The sequence below is a fragment of the Embiotoca jacksoni genome, unplaced genomic scaffold, assembly GCF_022577435.1.
Source record: "Embiotoca jacksoni isolate LCO1_2020_lvr unplaced genomic scaffold, fEmbJac1.0.p SCAF_6, whole genome shotgun sequence".
Taxonomy (NCBI): Eukaryota; Metazoa; Chordata; class Actinopteri; family Embiotocidae; genus Embiotoca; species Embiotoca jacksoni.
Window position 1 is genome coordinate 20,276,669 of NW_027185414.1, and position 22,481 is coordinate 20,299,149.

At 39.2% G+C, this 22,481-nt stretch overlaps 1 protein-coding gene across 10 annotated transcripts in view; it reads right to left on the reverse strand.

Moving 5' to 3' along the window:
• Nucleotides 1-22,481, reverse strand: part of LOC138213414 (protocadherin-9) — a 198,231-nt gene that overhangs the window by 48,575 nt on the left and 127,175 nt on the right. For 5 of the 10 annotated variants that reach the window (XM_069174488.1, XM_069174487.1, XM_069174484.1 and 2 more), the window contains one exon: nucleotides 10,076-10,151. In XM_069174488.1, the coding sequence (XP_069030589.1) occupies nucleotides 10,076-10,151 (76 nt within the window). Of the gene's footprint in view, nucleotides 1-10,075; nucleotides 10,278-22,481 lie in introns of those variants that run through there. The other 5 variants (XM_069174486.1, XM_069174483.1, XM_069174482.1 and 2 more) reach the window with 2 other exon arrangements.

Consider the following 22,481-nt stretch of genomic DNA (forward strand, 5'->3'; position numbering starts at 1 on the left):
AGCACGTGAGATCCACGACGCTTAATTGACTGCCTGCCCCCTAAACAGCTGCTGAACAATGGCATGTTGCTCTGGGTTTTTGTTCTTGTACTCTCCCATATTCTTCTCCTATTGTGTGCTATTAGTGTAACTCAAATAAGATATATTTTGACAGTGCGAGATACATGCTGTCGCATTTGCAGTGTTTGCAATGGTAGTTACAGTGTCACCCACATTTAGACCCTACTGGATTATCAAAAATGTATTTCAAGAGTGTTAACTTGGGGCCAGAGTTGTTCATGTGCCTTTTTGTTCATCCTTGTCTGTCAAAACGTTTTATACTATTATAAATATCCAATATATTATATATATATATTTATAATATCCAATTCAAACATGGATATATTCTGTACGGATTTCAGTGTGAGGCTGCATACACTATTAAAGTTTTGATGTTGGATTACTCGCAGCAGTAAAGGGTGATGCAAAGTTCTAACTCCTGTCTGCATCTTACTGCGACCCAGTGGTGGATCGACATTTAAACCAACCCCTTGTTTGATCATATTGCTAGAAGATGAGTATTGTGCAACTCTAAAGGCTGCCGGCTGTTCCATTAAAGTTCTTTGCTATGCTCCTGCAGCTCTTGGAAAGCGCTGCCGTCCAGTTCTCATCTAACTAAAGTCAAAAGTGTCCTAAGTTACTGCCTACTTTCCAACAACTGATCATATACAGAGTTCGAAGCTTGTACCGAAATCCAAATTTGAGCGATTGTTCCCAAGTGTACATATGCACAGCTCCACCATCCCACTCACCAGTCTGTGCTCTCTGTGCTTTACTCTCTTCTCAATGACAAAGTAATCATTCTTTTAAGGAGTAAAAACGGAAATGAATGCCAATTCTCGGTAGCTTAGAGAAAACCTACGCCCATTTTGCCATATGTTTTCACCAAACGTTGACAATGAACAGTAAACTGCTAAATACATGAAAGCAAATCATTGTTCAAATGACAGACTTGAGTGAGGTATTTAGCTCTATTTTAACAGGAACATATTGAGCAGACAGTAGAGAGGTGGTGTGAAAAGTTCTTTGGTTATCTTTTATTCCCAGCATGAAAGCTTGAACACTGGATTCTGCTGAAATTCACATGATTTCAGGCTGACTGTCGTACAATTACCAACTTTTAACAGCCGCACATGACGCCTGCACAGGATGACTATTTGATGCAAAAAAAGTCTGGATTTTGGTGCAGTATCACTTCAAAGGTGCCCTGTGGGTCTTACAAATGAATCTACAGCACATCTGCGCATGTTACCGCCAGCTGTAGATCAGTGGAATAGTGTGAAATCATCAGCTGAAATTTGTACTGCGTCAAACGCACGGCCGTATGTGCGTCATGTCATGTGCGTACATACCAACACAGGGACTCACGCTTAGAAACAGCTGGTACAAGAATCTAAACTCAGAAATGGACTGTTTGGTTCTGTTTTCATCCCCGTATGAAGTTAAAGATTAGGTCTGCAGTCTGAACTTGAACATATTTTAATTCCAGTCGCAACAAATTCAGAACGTGTTGACAGTGTATGCAACACGAAATGTTTTTATTTTTGTAAAATGTATCATTCGTCATCATTTCAAGACAAATTTGACACGAGTGTTGAAAAACAAGAAGTCCAACTCTGGACAGCTGTCTGTGCCCATCAGCATGTTCGCCTGTCGATGTGAGTGAGTGTCGCCTGCAGTGAGCCCACGTGTAGTTGTTACTTGTCAGATGCTCTGTAACATGTTGGCCAGGCCTTCTGACCTCAACTCCAGCTGGTTCAATGACACCTGCCTCCGCACCAGCCCTGCCATCATAGTCAGCCGTTGAGCAGGCTGCTAGCAGTGCTTACCAGTGCTCATTTTACATACTGTACCAATCTACACTGTTACCGAAAGGTGATGAGTTTGCAGGTATTTTTCCACTGCCAAGGACACAATGGAGGCTTCCTCACCTTTTATATTCTATATCTACAATGTTGAAGTTGTAAAATGCTAAAGTTGTACACAGGCCTATGCAATTGTTGACTCATACAAACTAAACTAACACAACACTAATTGTGCCACTCAAATGGAGGGACCTGTAGTGAAGTAGTAGAATACGCAGTCCATAGTAAAGTATATCAGTTCTGGTTCTGTGTTGAGCAGTAATCCAACGTTTTCTATGACAACGAGCCTGGCGGCACAAAGGTAATCCAGTGAAGAAGCTGCCAATCTTCTCTGCCATGGAGAGACAATTGGGACGCCTGGGAAATATAGCACCAGAAATTTGGCACTAACAATTATAAAAACATGGCACTGCGAGCATTTTTCTTGTCTGAAGCATATTTTCACAATATTGTGATGGAATGAAAAAGACAGCTCGCTGATAAACCATGTTGACAAAGTGAAAATAAATTACCTAGTCCTGGTGGCCAGACATGTGTTGGTGATTAACACCAGTGTAATTCTGATATTTCACAGTATTTCCATATTTAATGAAATATTTGGTGGCCAACTGAGAGTCAGGTTTAGGGGTAATTTGTTTTTTTTTGACATGAATACTTGGCAGAGTACGCGGCTTGAAAAGATGCTTTGATGTTTCAGACAAAGCACCGTAGAATGGAATGGAGCAGAAGACCTCAACAAGGGAGTTATCCATCATCTCCAGTCCATCAATGATTAATGGCTAAAGTGGTTCCATTTTCATGGTAGAGGACATAACAATCTTGCATTTGAGCATTTTGTCCCTCTCAACCGGGCCCCTTAAGAGCTACCCTCTCCCAGTCACATTGTGCTATTTCAACAAGCATCTTGTCCACTCGCCCCTGATAACCATGTTCCTCTTCCTCAGTTCCTGTCGGCTGCTGGTGTTCCAATGCACAAATGGTGCCACCAACTATTTGGCTTGAAGCATGTTCCTGTTAACATCACTCATCTTCAAAGAGCTCCGCATATACAGTCGAAGTAGTAACCAAAGCTCTATAACAAAAGAGCGGGTTTACATTTTTACGATATATTTTCCAATTTCCATCTCGTCTAGCAAAACAAAATGAGAGGTTAGAGGTGCAGTGTGTTAACTCCCCTCGCTCACCTTCAGTGCGATTAAATAATGAATGAGTTGGAAGGATCATTTGCCCCAGTAGGTAAAACACCTCGTGTTATTTCCTTGCTGTAATCCTAAGCAGCTTAATACCATTGTCAGTGGTAATTTTCTAATTGTAATCTAAAGAAAGTTTAGACAAACCAGTGAAAAAAATGTAGGACACATATTCTGACATTTCCTAACTTTTGAAAATCAGTTCTGTATTGTATTGTTTAAAGAAGAGCGTTGTCCTCCCCCTCTCATTTATATCATCTCTGATGGTGATAATTGCTCATGCAATTCAACACTCGCTGTTCAGATGCTGTGGCAGAGGCTGTGTTTGGAGTATATAACTGAATAAAAGGCTCTTCTTACAACTTACAAGCCAATTTAATTACAGGACATTAGTCAAATTCCCCAGTCCTCACAAAAGAGGATGCATATCAAACAATAGATATTAAATAATGTGTTATTTTTCAATGGACTAAAATTAATTGAAAACTTTAAGAAATGACCACACATCAATGGAAGTGAAGCTCTGAAGTTAAAAATGTTATATTGGTTTTTAATTAGTATTAGTTTGTTGCAGAGCTCGGTGAAATTGCTGCCACCAACACTTTGTGTAAAAGATCTGATCAGAGACCAAGTTTTGATCTTTTGCTTTGCAGCAGAGTAAGAAATCCTTAATGTACAATGTCTAAGGTACACAGGCACATAATCACATACTTCGTGTGTGCGACTGTCAAATGCACAGCCTGGAATTACTCTGGGTAACTGTGATTTACTTTAATTCTTTTGATTTAGTTTTCTGTCAATTTAAATGTGTTTTTGCTTGTTTTGTTGGCTTTGGTCTAACAACTATTCATTTACGCAAGGGTGCATCTGAGCGGAAACACAGGGATGAGATTTGACTCACTTAGAGATGTAAAAATGCACCTAAAACCTGCTGTTACAGGGGAATACTGAGAACTCAGCACTAGGTAAATGTTGCCCAATTGGCAGCACATAGTAATCTCATCACTTATTTTGTTGGCTCTCCTCACCATCTGGGATTATTCTGGGACAATTCAGAAATGATTTAGAGATTCTGTTGTTGTTTACAAAGCTAATTTATAATATTTCCTTTGGTTTCGATCTCATTTGACCTGCAGAACTCGTAGGTCATCCAACACTTGGTTGTTCGTAGTTCATATTTGAAGCTTAAGGGTTGGTGCTTGACAAAAAGAACAACCTTTCTCATTATATCAGGTCCCCACACTCCAACGACTCATTCAAATTTCATCTCTCAGTCAATTTGTGTTGGCCTTTGACTTTCCGTGTGTGTGTGCATTTGTGTGCGCAGGATTGTGCAAGTGATCTTTTTGTCTTACTGCTCTGCACTTCTCGCCTCCAATGTTTTTTTAAATTATTCATATAGCACTTTAGTCAATAAGGATTGTTTAAAATCTATCTCACCCTGCTTTCTTCTCTGTTTATTCTGGGCACGCTCGTGTCATGTATTATTTCAGCTTCTTTGTAGTCTGGGGACTCTCATCCATGCTTGTCCAATCTGGCAGACCTCAATAGCCCTGCAATCAGTTATATATATTTTTTTTTACAGAAATGTAACTGATTGACAGAATTATGTTTCGTCCCAAATACATATCGTTTGGTGAATATGTGAAGTGGTCATTTATTTGTCAAATTATGAGTTGGCTGTGCAGAAACTGTGGAGAATGACTCCTCTCTATAATTGCAGAGGGACATGCAGTGGTCCTAGAATATATTCAGTGTGAGCCTATTACTTCCCCATTTACGGTTTATTTCATTTGGTTTTTTTATTAGTGTGACCTAATAAACACAGAAACTTCCATTTAGAGTCAATATTTTGTACACAGCTCGGCAGAAGCTGCAGTGAGAGTAAACTTTGATGAAACTAGAAGATTAGAGATGCTCCTGTGCTCTGTCACCCAAAAGCACCTGAAGGATAAATGGATCCTAAACCTATCTTACAAATCTCTATGTATTTTAACGTTCAGAAAGGCATTGCAATTAAAGGCAGCTCACCAGCTCACACAAAGGGTCTTAATGGAAGAGGCTCAACAACTGCAATGCAACAAATTGCACGTTAAGTCATTGCACTTTGCGGCACTGGGTGCGGAACGCCAGAGCACGCTGGTATTTCCCCAGAGTGCCCTGAAGTAATTTCCTCAACTGCGACACATTGCTAACTTGGTGACTGTCCGTGCGGCACAGGGGGAGGAATGGCGCTGTTGAGGGTTTTGCCGATCCAGCGGTGCACTGCAGTCTTGGAGAAAAGAATCACTGCAGCCCATCACCCGCCTGATTAGAGTTTAGCGTACTTGTGTTGTATATATTACAAATGGTGAATATATGCCAACATAAACGTTACTTTCATTCTCCATTTTTCAGGTTGCTGACCTGATCACGCAGAAAGAGAAAAAAATTCTCAATGGCATTAATGCCAGGCGGCCTGCATAGAGATTAATGAGTCACTCTCACCGTCTTCATAATCCACAGGAATTAGGCGCCTATACTGATGGCCTTCTCTTTACTCTTTGCAGCTGTCTAAAGGCAGCAGGCATCTGTTCCATTTTCACTTAAGAAATGCACTGGTTACAATTTATTTTTAATCGCCTGACTGTTGCAAATGAACTACAGAAACCTCTCTGCTTACGTGAAATTCAAACATGTCTTTACAATCAATTTCTCTCCTGTTTTCAGCGCAGTCTAACGCTGAACCGCAGCTAAATGGATCACGGTAGACATCACAAAGTTTCCTGTGAATCTCACTTCCTCCCACTAACATGAAATGCCAAAGACTGCAGGTTGTCACTGCTGACTGCTTTTTCATTATGTAATCATTGCTGAGGATTTCATGAACACTAATTGTATCTACTGCATTATTTGTGTTATTTATGCTTCAAATTTGATGTTGATTTTTCTAAAATATCTCAAGGAGATTTATGGAGAAGTTAATATCGCAACTTGCTTTGATTCAATGGATCCTTCTCTTCAGATCGGTTGACAGAATTACACGAGTACTTGCTTACAAGTGCTGTTTTGAGAAATTGTGTAAAAATGTAACAGCTTTTGTAAAAAATGCTCTCAGAAAACACCTCTAACCCTGTAAAATCAATCATTGCTGGGAAACAGGACTCTGGAAGGTCTCTGGATTCTCAGAAGCCATATTTGCTCACATACTTGCTCATTTATTACTGTCAGGTTTCTGTCTCTCTTCACAAAAAAATATCATAATGTTGACTGAAACTACTGTGTCCCTGATTACCATCCATCTGTTATTGTTATTTCCTTCACACTCATGTATCACAGGTTCTTTTTATTTTTATTTTCTTTTGTTTACAAACTTCTTTTTTTTCATAGTGTCAAAGCTTTAGGGATACCTTGCAAGTTGCAAAGAAATATAAAACATTGCTTTATACTCTCATCCATGATAAGAAAAAAAAAAAAGACTTTAACAACTCCCACATTGTGAATGTTTCCTTAATTCAGATGAAAGCCACAACCTACGCACGAGTCGCACCACTTTCCTGCATAATGTATAGTGTTCACTTTTGTTTTTTTTTTAACAAAAGGTGATTTGGTAAGTTTTATCCTGGATCATTTTATAATTTTAAAATGACACATGCAGTCTCTGCTTTGAAAATCATAGAGGTGATCATCACAGAGTGAATGTTGTCATCTCTCAATTTACATGTCCAAACAATGCAGCTTCAGATATATTAGGGATTCCTGTGGAGAAGTTCCTAAATGCCGCCTGTGTAGGTATTATAACTGAAACATTAGCTGCTTTGTTCTCGCTACATACCGATCACTGTTATCTGATGTTAATCTGTCTCCCACTGCTGCTTGAAACCACATGAAAAAAATGAATAACCCAAAACTAAACATTTTTCTCGAATCCTTCGCAAAAGTGAGGATTGCGAACTTGTAATAATTGATTAAATCATGTCATTTTGATTCTTTAAGGTCTTTTGAACAATGTTCATATTTCCGACAAAAAAGGCAAGAGCGATAGTATTGTCAAATCGTTACCAAAGCATCATGGGAAGACCACCTACTGTCAAGGTCCTTTTTTAAAATGTTACACTGAACAGGGTTATGTTCAATAGTGTTAGAAGCTACTTTACGCCTCAACTTCCAACATAAAAGTGTCAAATATCTTTCAGATACTATTTGCCTTTGTCAACAGATTGACTCATATCGTACAGTTAGTAGGAAAACAGTGTGGGGCTTTTTAAGTCTGACAGAGACTTACTCAAGACTAGTTAACCTCGGCCCACTGAGTTGACACATTTGAGAGCACCACAGCATGTAACACATCCCTCATAGACAGGACACAAAATCATTTTCCTGCCAAGCAGCAGGTCACTGATCAAAGACCACCGCTGTCACCGTTAATAGTTTGCTGACAGGCAAACAACATTAACAAAACGGAAAGCCATTGATTAAGGACAGACATGATGCCTTATGTTGGAAAACTACAGCCGGTTAACCAACCAGTCCCGTTGTATGCATGACGGCGCGTCTGAGTACAAAGTTGCTCCTCAGATTTACACTCAAGTTTAGCATTTTACAGTTTAAATAGTAGATCTGAGTATTTTTGTTATACATTTCATGCTGATTCAGCGCAAACCAAGTCTGTCTCTGGAGAAAGGGTGGGACAAGAATCTCAAATATTCACATACTCTTTAAAATATAAAACATCTATTTGTATATGCAGCAATCATTCTTCCTCAATGCCCCTCTTATTACAGACGCCTGTTTGTAATGCGTTACTCCCGTCAAATAATCGATTAATAATCGAATAGTTGCGAGGGGATTTTGAATAGTAATTTTTTTCTTGAAATGCACATACCTTCTCTTTACAACACATAAAGTGTAGCAGACCATCCAGAACATGTGTACGTCTCCTATTTCATTCATTCTTATCCAGGGTTAATCTGTTTACCTGGTCAGATGTCGCCTTGTTTTGTCAATAAGTAACAGAGCAGTTGTCTGACTTTGACTGAATCAACAGATACAAATTTGTATAACCTGAATTTATTGTGAATACTTTTTTTTTGCTAGGATTATGTTTTACATCAACATATTAATATATTGTAAATTCAAAACGATATGCAAAACATTCACTGGCATTTTTTTTTTTTTTCATTGGTTTTCTCTGCAATATCTGCTAATGGCAAAAAAAGCATTAGTTATGATTTTATAAGATTATGCAACAACATTTTAACCGTTTTTTTTTCTTTCCCACAAATTAAAACAGGTGGATGTTTTTCAAGCTGATATGAATCTCTTTTTAGATTTTTGTTTTCTATCAGGCATGATTTCTAAGTGAGAATGTGTATATTACTTATTCATAAATAAGGCTGTTGTTACACTTAAAATATGTACAAACGCACTTCTAACATTTACAAGTGTATGATTTTCTTTAATATTTGCAATCCAACAGCAAAGAGTGGGTCAAATTTTCTTTCCATATCAACGTGAGTAAATTGTAACAAACAACCCATGGGTGAAAGACATATTCTAAAAACACTTGGATTCGGCGCTCGAAAATACATAAGAAACAAGTACATGTTTTGCATGGGGAAAAAAATCTTGGTTCGGGAATGATTACAGTGTGGTTAAATATTTAAGCTGTAGCTGACTCAAAGCATGGACTACACCTCGGTTCCCAGTGTCAAAGACGAATGGGCCACCACACACTTTACTGGGATACAATAATCTCAATCTACTTACTGCTTTAGATTAAAAAAAGGGGGAACAAATCAAAACTGACTGACCAGAATCCACACATTTCCATTGGTAATATTCTTATTTTGTGTATGAAACATTTGCTGTTACATTATTAAATATATAGCTCATCTATCACAGTTGCGAGGTGAGATTAAAGATGCTTGTTGACTTCCTATGAATCTAATTGCAAATGAATCTTTCCAGAAAAAAAATGCCAGCCAGTTATCTGCACTGCACGTGCACATGTTTAGACCATGTGCAGCTCTATTTATTCGTGAAGACAGGGAGTCAGTAGGCCCACTCGGTACTCACCGAATACATCTGCCAACTGTGAGTACATCTGCTAAGTTTGAGCCTGTTGGAAATCATAAGCACACACAGTTTACTCACAGCACTTGCACTTATGCGGCGCTGGCTGCTCCACCCTCAGCAGGCAAGCTGGCATCGACCTTGGGGCGATGCGCTTGATCTTTGCGCACGCCTCACCTCTTAATGATAAAATGAGAAAACTGGGTCGGAGATGTACATTCCCACTAGAAATAGTGGGAAGTTAACATCTTCAGCTGAGCACCAAGACTTCCAACTGGGAAATCATCTCTAAATAAATCAAATGAGTTTCACAAATAGGTGAGGAGCCGTTGGGAGGCCCAGGTTTGCTCCTGGGAGGAATGAACAGGCCTGGATGATTAACTGAGAAATGAATGACCTGCTCGTGTATCCACTAGAAACCTACTTGAGCAATCAAATGACTCTAAATTAAATGATATTTGGTATGTTGAGCCCTTCATTTGAGACAAATGTTGTTTTTCATGACTGTTCTCTCTTTTCAAGAGGTTTTAGTCATCCCTTGAAGCACGATGTGAAACGATGTCTCCATTTTCTACAACATGTACTTAAAGACACAGAATGATTGATGAAACTGAAAAAAATCCTACCACATTTGAATGAAAATACTTTTCCGATGCGCTCAATGTCAACCGAGTTGAATCAAAGTGAATGTTTTGCAACGGTTAAAAAAAAAATAGAGCTTAAAGTCGTGGGTTGCACACGAAAGAAAGAAAGAAAGAAAGAAAGAAAGAAAGAAAGAAAGAAAGAAAGAAAGAAAGAAAGAAAGAAAGAAAGAAAGAAAGAAAGAAAGAAAGAAAGAGAGAAAGAAAGAAAGAAAGAAAGAGAAAGAAACCCAACGAATGCCACCGTGTATTCAGAAGAGATGGTATGGGATGCATTGCAACTCACCAGAGTTGGGATCGGAGTTGCCGTCAGCTTCGGTCCTCTTGTCGGGGGAGGCCTGCTCGTAGAAGTCGTCCTGCGCCTGCACCAGAGGGAGAGGTTGTGTGAGGAGGGAGCCACTGCCTACAGGCTCGTGGTCCCCCAGACCGCTGTCACTGCAGCTCTCCTGAGAGCCATCCGGCAGGTGAAACGTGACGCGCCGCTGTGACTAGAACCAAGAGCACAAAACAGAGCCTCCGATGTTAGTGCTCTGCTCTGCCCCCTCAAAATTTAATCTTTTCACAGTATTATTTATTTCACACTGAGCCGAACAAGCTCATGCATGCCGCTTTGCACACACTGAGCACCGATGAGGACCGCAGTGTGGAATAATTTTGTCTGAATGATGTAAAATGTAATATACATCATCGTTGCCGACTGAGACTGATTGTTGAGTAAAAGGTCTATTTTGACTTGAGCCGAGATATTGATGGGAAAGGGAGTTCACACATTATAAATACAGTCACGTTTCACTGCACAATGACAACCAATAACGGCATGCAAATAAACGTCATGCACTGCAACGAAAATTCATCAAGGTGAAAAGTGTAAAATTTCTGACTCTTTCATTAATACATAGTGTAATTAATGCATGGCATAATTAACGAGGGCCATGAAACATCTTAATATTAGCGGCAGAGTATTATCACGTTTGTCAGGACTGCTGCAGGGATATTTACAGCCTGATTGTTTACTTTGTGTTGTCAATTTGTTTGCGTGTTGGCAAAGTCAAAGTTGCCTGCGGAGTTAGCAGAAGTCGCCCCTAGGGTGTCCTACCCCACATATTCAGTAAGCTCACTAAGGAAGGGAATTTTGTCACGCACAAGTGTTCCTGGGACATGTGGTATAGCCCTTCTGTTAGAGATACGCCTCAAACCACACACAGACATACATATACAGACGGGCACACCACCCTTAAAGCCGTCCTGATTGAATTTCCAATTGTTAATTCCGAGTGTCTTTTCCCCTTGCTCTAATGACATTTTCCTCAGGCTTTTTCATAAGTCCAGACACAAGCCTCCAGCTAACCTTTCGTGAGCACAGAGAGGTCCCTGCCACATCCTTGGTGATGACAGACAGAGACGGGCTTTACAGTAATTATTGGCAAAAGCAAAGGTCACCAAATCTGCAGTCTAATGCAAATGACCTCATTATATATTTTAGAACTGTTCCAAAAGCATGCAACATTCAATTAAACAAAAAGGGAGAATAAAGAAAGAGGGGAAAAAAAAAAAAAAAAGGAGGTGGTGAGGAAGGTAGAGGTGGGGGATGGGTAGGCAGACCAGGACACTGCAGCAACAAAATAATGGCTTTAGATTTAAATACATGGTGTTTAACTGTCAGGATGGACGGACGGACGGATGGATGGATGGCCCCTTTTTTTAAAAAAAAATGTCTTTCTTATGTTAAAAAAAAAATACTGTTTAGTAGAAATCAAACAATGGAAATAAGATATATAGATAAATACCTATCTTATTGTACAGTCAAATAGAACAGCATTCCCCCGTACAGACCATTCATTGTAAAAGTAACATTTTTGCTGACGTTTTGTGGATTATTGGAAATAATACCATATCAACAACCTAACTGGCCTCCCCTTAACAGGGAGGATTCCCTGTTCCTTCCCATTACAAGGACGCCATCTGAACTGCGTCCCTTCTTCGGGAGACCAGATTGTTGTTATTTGTACGACCACTAGCGGTCGCTTAACTTAACGTAGCTGTGGGTGCACAAAAAGACATTCTCGGATAGAAAGACGGATAGACAGAAAATAGAAATATATATATAGAGAGACATTACATCATTACATTTCATTTAGCTGACACTTTTATCCAAAGTGACTTACAATAAGTGCATTTCAACCATGAGGGTACAAAACCCAGAACAACAGGAATCAAGAAAATACAATTTCTTCAAGAAAGCCAAACTACAAAGTGCTATCAGTAAGTGTCATTTTAAGCGCTGCTAAAGTTCTACTGTTCAACGTAAAGTCTGAAGAGGTGTGTTTTTTTTTTGCGGCGGAAGATGTACAGAGTTTCCTGCTGTCCTGATGTCGGTGGGGAGCTCGTTCCACCATTTAGGAGCCAGGACGGCAAACGGTCGTGATTTTGTAGAGTGTTTAGCTCGCAGCGAGGGAGCAACAAGCCGATTGGTAGAAGCAGAGCGGAGTGAACGGACAAGTACAGAATACACATAGACAGATGTAGTTCAACATAGATAGGCAGCAATCAGGTTAAATGTCACTGTTGGCTATCATAAAGAGGCAGATGGTGATGCGTGACATTTTGAATGACATTGACATGAGAGGGGAAAACAGCGCTTTGTAAGGACGTTTCCTCCTTTGTGTGTTTGTGACAGCTAATAGGCTCATTAGATAATGCAGCACTATCAGTTTCCTATCAGGTGGGTTATGCTGCTGAACGTGTGTGCAGTTTAAAATGAACCCAGTGAATCAGAAGGGTGAGAGAAGCCTTAAAGATGACATGTTTACTGTATCTGCACCTAATTAATGGTGGCTGCATATGTTTTCCTTCCTGCTGATGCCAACGACATTGGCCTTAGGCAAGGTAGCCATCTATTTGTTGGCTGCCCTGAAAGTGTCAAGCTAGCAATACTGATCCTGAAAGCTTTTTTTACCACCTTGTCAGAGTTAAGGAAACAACTGTGTATTTTACAGCAGAGAAAATGAAAGGAGTATTAAACCTGGAGAAATACATTTTAATTGTCATTAAAATATTCAGAAATGAATTAGGATACTCGTATTAATACACAGACTGGGTGAATACAAAAGAAAATGGATATATAGTATCGCTGGAAATATTACTGCTGTTGCTTAAAGCCCAGGGAGGAGAACAGCATTCTTAATTCTCAATTAATCACAATATGTGACATGAAAAATGTGATATTACGAACTCGCCTCCTCCTATGTATGACAAGTGCAAGAAATAATTGAAGGAAGAGTTCTTTGTATATGTAATTTCCTTTGATTTTGACTTCTAACAGAGAAGAAAATAGCCTATTATTGATCGGGTTAATGGTTTCAGCGTGTGCTGTCAAACCCTGCCGGACTGGTGGGACCTTAAAAGGAAATCTTGCTCAGTGCCCTGAGAGATTTTATTCTCGGTTGTATTTGGACAAAGTGCAACATAAGAATATACAAGCCGAAATGATTAAATGCTGTTGAATCCTTAAGTTTGTCACTGCAGCCTGGGTAGTTCCAACACTTCACCATTTGGGAATGCACTACTTCACTGGCTGTAAAGTTCCAGTTTAAAATCAAATGCACTGCCTGTGTCTGTTTGTGTTTGTACATGTGTTTATTAGTGGATTTAAGCATGTTGGAAGATATTTGTGTTTCTCTGTTACTGACAGTCACTTGTAGGAATATTAGCATAAGACCGGCTTAAACTATCCCTGCTGCCAGTTTACAAGATATTATGGCTTATCACGCCTGCTAACCCTTATTATCCGCTTGTTTTTATAATTTGCCTGACCAAACACGCTCACTTTAACAAACACAAAGCAAATAGCAGCACTTTGCTCGCTGGAAGGTTTTAAATTCTCAGCAAGCCTGCAAATGATCATGAATAGAGTTTGCCCTTGGGTCTTCATAGAAAGTGCAATATTAAGCAAACTGAAAATAATATTTGACAGCGGAGAGTAAATGTCATGCAGCTTTATAGATGTTTCTTGAAAGTGTGAAAATGAATCTGAATACAATGTCGTCCGTAAATGGGTCAACGCTGGTGTGTGGGTACTAAAGTCATTATTAGCAGTAAGCAGTTATTGGAAAGGCGGATGGAGCAGGATCATGAAATAAATTCTACCTTTATTTGTTTAATTTATCAATTTTTAAAAAAATTTTAAGGACTAACAAATACAATCAAAGGACTTTTGTTTTTAAAGACTTAGTGATTCAGATTGAATACAGAGGTTGTTTTTTTTAACCAAAGTCTGCAATCACATTTAATAATAAAACCAATTGGCAAAGAGTAGCTGATGGTATTGAAAGCCCCTGATATTACTTTGACCTGTGACACGTATGTGGCCTTTGTGTTAAAATCTATCAGAATCACAGCTGAGGCGACTGAAGCAAGACTGAATCCAACAACACAAAACGGATGCAACTTTGGTTTTACAAGACAGAAAACAAATAGGGATAGGGCTCACGAGTTGGAGCACGAGCTCTCGCTCGGCTTTGCCGTGTTTCTCCTCCTGAGTGGGACCATATGGAGCACAGTGTGCAAGTCGAAAACAACTTCTGTGTTGCACCGGGTTCCAAACTAACACAATATAGCCCTGCATTTCTATCCGGCACACATTTAATGAGAAGAACCACACACAGAGAAGTAGTACAGAAACACACACACACAGATGCATGCACATACAAAATAATGCAACCTCCTCACCACCACAAATAATCTTATCTAACAGCAGTCTGACACCTGCGGTGAGAGAACACTTCCCACAAGTCCATTCTCACAATCAGACCACTGAGGGAAGATCAGTCAACCAGGAAAACTAAATTCACCAAAATATCTCTTCTTCTTCCTCTGTCTGCCCTGCTCCCTCAATCTGGCTCCTGCCTTAGAGACCAAAGGTGCTCTGCCATCTGCTGGTCACCTTAGAAAGTACATTTTTCATCAGATGGCCACAAACGTGTTTGTCTTCTGTGTTCCCCTGGTAGAGCTGATTGATTTTTTTCGTTTCCCTGTCATCCCCTCTGTGTCGAACACCTCTGTACTGCTGTTTTGCTGACTTCAACACTTGTTGACACAACAAAATGACAAAGCTGTTTATTTGATATTACTAACCTTTAAATAGAATAATGCATGTCATTTTCTGACGTATTATTGTGTATTTCTTTCTTTTTTTTTTTCTTTTTTTTTTTGTAAAATACATTTGAGTATAACACTCTATTCCCCACAGTTGTCATCCACAACCCTGACAAGCTGTACCATTCCATAAAACATCAAATCAAGTGACACATTAGCAGCTGATAGACATCGCCTCCTGTCAACATAACATTCAGGTTTTCCTCTGGGCTCATCCATAAAATGCATCACAGTCGCAGTCAGGCAAGGCTCTATTTTGATGACATAAACACAGTCAAAAACAAGCTTTTCAAAATGCTTAAAAAAGATGAAAGACACAAAGATAAAAAGAGTTCCCAAGCATGTTTCTGTAAGTAACACTCAAATAAAAAGTGACAAATAAATCACAATCTCCCCCGTCTTTGATTCTGACTCTAATATTGACGTAGTCTGCTCCTGCTGCCTCTCCAGAGTCTTAAGTATGCTGCCTTCTGCTTTTCATCATTAAATCATAGCGAGGCAGTTCTGAGAAACATCTGCATTCTGCCACATCCACAATGACGTCTGATCAGTCACTCCCTCACTCTTTGGTTCAACACATACCACACACACACACACACACACACACACACACACACACACACACACACTTTACAAGGCCACTCTTCCAAGCTTGCAATTTGGGAAATGGGTCATATGTGACTTGGATTTATGTATCTTTGTGTTTGTCGTTGTGCGCTTGTGTGTGTGTGTGTGTGTGTGTGTGTGTGTGTGTGTGTGTGTGTGTGTGTGTGTGTGTGTGTTATGTCTAACTGCAGTGTGCTTGGTTTACAGAACACTGGCTGAGCATGTGATTATTAGCACAGTCCATCATTTTGACTCTTTCCGGGCTAAATGATCTTATGCAGATTTATGGATGCAGTATACAGATTGCATGTTTGTTTATTTATCCATTTTCTGTCTCACCGACATAAGAGACTGTTTTTTTTTCACGGAAAGAAAAAGACATAAATCCATGTGTAGTCATGCAGTTTGTTTGTCACCAGTCTCACACTCTCACCTGTCATCTTTCACAGATGACAGCAGTTGTGACAAGCTCCATCTTGCTGGTGCCCTCAAGTCCAATTTGTTTTCTTTTCATGTCTGCACCTCCCTAATAAACTACATCTCATCCCAGTTTCCGACATTAGCATGAACACCCCTCCCTTGTGTTATATACTTGTTAAAAAAAATCCTCATACCTTAGCCTGATTTCATGTTCACAGAGGCATCACATTTAAAGTGATAAATTATAAATTATGTGACACAATAGAGTAGCAGTTTAAAATAATAACAATAAGATAATAAGACAGGAAACCTTTTTAAATGTGTTAATGAAACTGATAAACCCAAAAAATATCGTTCAAAGGTACCTGATACGTTAAATAAAATATCACATCTCAAAAACGGATTTTATCAAATCTTTTACGCTATTGATTGATATTTGTGACCACATGGTGGCAGCATAACATTCTGTCATGCAACAACAAGATAGTGTCACTGTTGTGAATTCTTCACTGACGGAGACAATAAAGTTAAGACGCTTTTATTTTTGAAACTTTATTTTGACGTCACGAACTGTTTCTGCTTCCGGTTGTGCTGATCGTATCTGCTACGCAGGACCAGATCGAGTCACTGATGACAAACTCTTTCACCATCTTTCACCAAGTTACGATACTGTATTGCCAAACTTAATACAGTAAAGTGTGGATCAAACAGATGTCTGTGTGTTCTCTGACCGGAACCCCGTAGTGGTCAATTTCATCTTTCCACCAGTCTCCCAGGGGTCGAATCCCCAACAGTCACCTAGTAAACAATCGACGGAAATTTGGCTATCAAACACTCGTGACAAAGATATGTAATGGAGGCAGTTTAACGCTGAACTTTATTATCCAAAACGACATGATTGCATTGAAACAGTAATATTCACCGGCAATTTGATCACTATAATTACCTCTAAATAAAGACCCCAAAAACCCCAAACATATCAAATAATTTATAAATTACCCCCAATCATCTTTTTACTCCATTGTGATCTGTAAAAAAAACATTTTTATATCGGCACATAATGCATAGCATATACGCCAATACCAATACATCTGAAACATGGGCCGATATTAGCCAATAAAATCAGCCAACCAATAAATCACTCAGATTCTTATATGGCAGGTGACTCAGCTCAAAAATAAGAATTACTTCAGATTCATCTTTCTCACTACTTACTACCGAAGTCCAATCTTCACACTCCTCTGGGCTATGTTTGGTGTCCACCAACTCCTGGCGGATATACTCGGCTTCATAGTTTCTAAATTCTCCGCAAGTCTCCGATGATATCTATTTATTCGGTATTACACACGAGTAGCCTTCATCAGTGAATTTTTCCGTTGTTAATATAAAAATGTTGGTTAGTGCAGTCAGTCCAGGTTGATTTGTCAACATCTTTCGTTACTTCTGGTAAAAGGAAGTGCATTTTCATCAATGACACGCAAAAAGACCACTAGAGGGCAGCCAATCCCGTTGAATAGCTACTCTGTAAAATTTGGGAAAAAAAAAAAAAAAAAAAGAAGATCCAATACAAATTGAGAAACGCCTGTTTATATCACATTCAATCAAACTGCTGGCTCATATGACCCATCTTGTTATGTTAATGAAGAGTAGTAGAGGTGACGGTTGAAAAGATCACCCAGCATGAACTCATCATTAAAACCTGTATGAGGTGTTATTGGCGGCTGAAAATCTATAAATATCTCAAATTTCATCTCAATTATAGACCAAAATCTTACAACATTGTTTACTAGGTGCGAGTCTGCTGAAATCCAAATGACTTTTGAAAGCTTATGAAGTGTTTCACGTTATACGATAGTGTAGCAGAGCCAAGTTAAAGCCACTCAGAATTGACCTTACAACAATAATATAAATTGGCTGAAACCAACCCCTTTGATTTTTACTCAATTTATTTCATTTCGCTACAACCAAAAATATAATAGATACTGCCACAAGGTTAATATACATTTTATATAATATTTTTGTTCTATCACAAACATCTTGAGTAAAACAATACATTTTCTACTTTATGGGGCACAAAGCTCAAGACACAAACCTTCAAGGATTATCTTGTCTTCAGAATAGTTCTGTAAGTATCTTAAGTTAGGCGTAAACTGCAGCTAACCGGCACCGAGGTGGTTGAGCTGACCAAGTCTGACACTACAAGCTGCCTACAGCTGAAAACATGAAATGAATACAATGCCTAAGCATGCGTGTCTAACGCTTACTTACAGTAGCTCCATCCAGCTAGCCTACAGATGGGTGAATCTTCCCAGCCTCCCTGTGGTCGGTTTGCTCTGCATCACTGATGGCATATGGACTTTTATATTTTACATTTTAGTGTACAAAAACAGAAGGAAAAAAAAAAAAAAATCAGGAAGCTCCACAGTTTACTTGAACAGTCTCCTGCAAACGGGTGAAATTTCATCTATAATTAATGTTAGCTACCACCACCCGGGGCTAGAGAAGGACATCTTTGACTCATCTCCTCTGTCTTCCCCTCCACCCTGCAGTGACCTCTTACCTCTTCTGACGGAGGTTTCACAGCTCTCTCTCTCTCTCGCTTTCCCTCTCCATTTCCAACTTTGGTGTGCCGTTAAATAGCCTGACTTGGCTGAGTGAGAGCTGCGAGACAGTTGTAGTTCAACCAGCTTCCCTACCGTGCCCTGAGCAGAGCTGAAGAAACCTGGGTAACTGCCACGGAGCATTAGCTACAACGTTAACCACAACTGACTCACTCATCGGTTCTACCCTCTGCCGACATCCACAGCCATAAAATGAGAGACACAGCAATTTTTCTCCATGTGTGTCTCCTGCATCAGGATGAAGGATTTGACACTCAGAGACAGTTAACTACAGAGCAGAGCAGGCTAGGCCCTGAGCGCTGCATGGGGAAGCTTGATGTGTTTATGAGTTACAGTCCATGTGATCTTGCTGCACTCAGCTGTAGACAGTGTACACTGAAGTCGCTGTTCTGTGGCACCACCGAGGGTGCAAGCTTTTTATTTACTCGCAACAAATGCTTCGGAGACATACCTCCGTGTCACTGTGCTAATCAAATGAATTCGAAATAATAAAAGAGAATCAAAAATAAATAAAATACATTCGTGTTGCATTAAAAAATGACAAATTTATTTATACGCTCGCAAAACCAAAGCACAGTCACAGTGTACTCTATGATTCATAATAACCTACAACCCTATTAGCTGTCATGAAATCCTATTTGCGATTTCATTACATCAAATAGGTACAGAGACACACATTTGTTTAGTTGGATCTCTGTTTATCCTGTGGAAATAATGGCTATTTACACAGCCATGATTATCCAGCTTTGAGAGATCAAATGTAAATCAATGCAGCAGAGAGTTGTACTGATCTAAATAAAAAAAATAAAAAAATAAAAAAATTGCCACACAAATATCGAAGAATTGCAAAATGTTTTTGTTATTTTCCGGAACAGCACAAAAACAGATCTATTGAGATATGACTTTTCTTTATTTCTTTGTGTTCACCACGTTAAAAATAACAGCAGACGGATAACTCTCTATAACTACTGTAAAAAAGAGAAACCCTTTCCACAGACACAATTTCACACGTCTCATCTATTTACTGGATATAATGTCCAAGCCAAGCAACACTGTGGATGTTAAGTGTCATTTTCTTCATGTTTGTTTTTCACCGCCCACTTTTCTTCATCTAAAATTGAGGGCTTGGAAGAAAAATGATCTGAAAAATTCAATTTCTATTCCCAATACTCCAAATAATTAGGAGCCACTTCAATACAAACACATGCATTCTTTGACTGATTGTACCCGAACCGCCACATCCATGTAAACACAAAGCAATGTAAGTTCATTTGCAGCTCTTTCGTAGCTGTACACTTAAGAAAATATTCCCTCCTTTTATATCCCATAACACTTTCTTTTCTCTTTGATACCCTCTGTTAACAATGCATTCTATTTATTTATCTGTTAATGGAAATCAGGTATTATGAGAGTGTTAATCTAATACATTTCGGCTGGAAATATGGTGTCAATTCGCACGTTAAATTCACAAGCTTTTAAATGATCACAATCTCTCATTTAAGTGTTGAATCCAACTGACTGGAAAATTTGTCAAGTGCAATAAAGTGCTAAAACTTAATGACATGGACAACAACTGATTAGTCCGATACTGCAGCGTGATAGCGGCTGTTTCAAGAGAATTAAACAATAAACGGTAATCTCTCTCACTGCTCTAACCAGAGTTTTTAAGTTATGGTCTGAAATGGAAAGCCTTTGTTGAATATTACACAACACAAATAAAAGCTCTTCCACTATATCTGAAACAGCAAGGGGAGAAGAATGCTTTGTAATCTGTGTCTTTGCTAAAACACTTGACAAGGCGACTTGTAACCGCTCCCAGAAGCAGCAGATGTTCATGTCACTTTATAATGGGGAGGCCGTGATAACGGAAATGATGGCTGATGCTCAAGCACCATGGCAAGGTGTTGACAGTGCCACCAAATATCACTATCGACACCCTGCACTTGCAGCATGTGCCAGTCGTTATGGTGTTACATGGGCCGCCACATTAGACACACAGTACAGGGGGCCTTAGTATACCAAGGTGATAAAGGTTGACTGAATAGCCTACAAGAATCTGACATAAGATATTATTGTATATTGCGCAAGGTTTTTGCGTGTTGCATGTAAAAGATGTTCTGCATTTTCAATAAAAGTACACTTTTTTATTCTGATTGAAGTTATTCTGATTCAAGATTTGAGGTCAACTGTTAGCATCGTATGTGTTAATAAGCTCTATTGTGTACATGGTCCGTGTTATTCACACGGAACAGCTGTGTCACAAAAGTGATGAATACTTTACGTATTTCATCACCTCATTTCTTTTTTTCTACCAAATTCTGACCGGCCCTACTCTGCCTCTGATTGGCTCGTACTTGTTGCCTTCATTGTTGGGTTGGTGAGCTCGCGATGGTAATCAGAGGAAGAGTAAGGGGCGGTTCTTCACAAAATGCGGTTGGGAAAAGAATTAAAGCTGAAGATAGATATCTATCATCTTTTCCCCGCAGCAGTTGCCATTATTGCGTTGCTCTTAATCAGTGGACAGCTTCATAGCAGTGCAAGCTCGGCGTGCAATGATCAAAACTAAAACCAACCTAAACTCTGGTCCGGTTCAGCTTGTAACTGCCGTATTTTGGAAGAAGTGGTGGAGAAACATACGGTGCAGCCACTCGCATTTACGTCAAGACAAAGAGCATGCACAGGAAGAAAGAAATCGGTTTCATACTTTACAAGGCATCCCATTTTCTTTAATCGGTTGATGAAAACGTTTCAACTACCCCTCTGAAACTGATAAGAATTTCAATCAGTTTGGACTTGTTAATTCTAAATGAAATGTTAATATGGAACATTTTTATTCAGTTTGGGGCTTTTATACCAATTTTATTCAGAATATCAGGCACCGTGTAAATGTGACTTTGAATGTCTTTAATGCATATTATAATATAAAGTCAATATACTGTTTGCTATGTAATCAGTAGGACTCTGGTCCTCCACAAACCATGACCGGTTTAAATGAAAACGAAGGTGGAAGAATGTATCATGAGAAATTAAATATTCAACATACAGCTGATTAGTTTAACATCCATGTCCACATTTACACAGTGTGTGGATTTTTGTGTGTGCATGCATACGTGTAAAATGTATGCATTAAGATGTGTGTGCCTGCTTTAAACATATATTTATGGGAATTTGTGGGCAACTATGACAGGCTCTGGAGAGGATTTAAAACAGTTTGATACAGTACATGTAAAATATGTGAAGACTGTTCTGCAAAAATAACTTAAGCTTGGGCATACTGCTGCACTTCAACCTCAGGATCATACCGAAATAATGAAGAGGTTAAATACCGTATGTACAATATGTAGATTGGACATCTTGTGTACTTGCATTTTTCCCATGCTTAATGTGTGTGATATATACATCCATAGCCTGTACTGTATGGCAGTACGACGAATGAAAGAGGCTTCATTTTTATCGTCATGGCTGCACAGCACCTTGGATTTGTAACACATCAGGTATACACACCTGCCAGGAAATTAGAAACAAACTTTTTCGGAGAGGACAGTCACAGTAAAGGAAATACAATTAAGGTTGGCCTTAATAATTAATTTTCTGGTCAATGATCTTCCCAAACAATAATTCTGATGCAACTAATCATCTGGAAAATAAGAATCACCCGGACCTTTTTCCATTTGTTTTGTTGCCAAGCAGACAGCAATTTCCCTCCAACCGTTCCTCGTGAAAGCGAGACGCCAGCATAATGCATAGTGGTGGATAGTGTTTCGCAGTGCATAATTTGTTTTTGTTTGGATGTGGTCGCCTGCCCGTTTGCATTTTGGGAGACTGTGACAGAAAAGGAACAGTTCTCTGTCTCTCTCCTCGGTGCATTTTCTTTTTTTCACTGATGGAAAA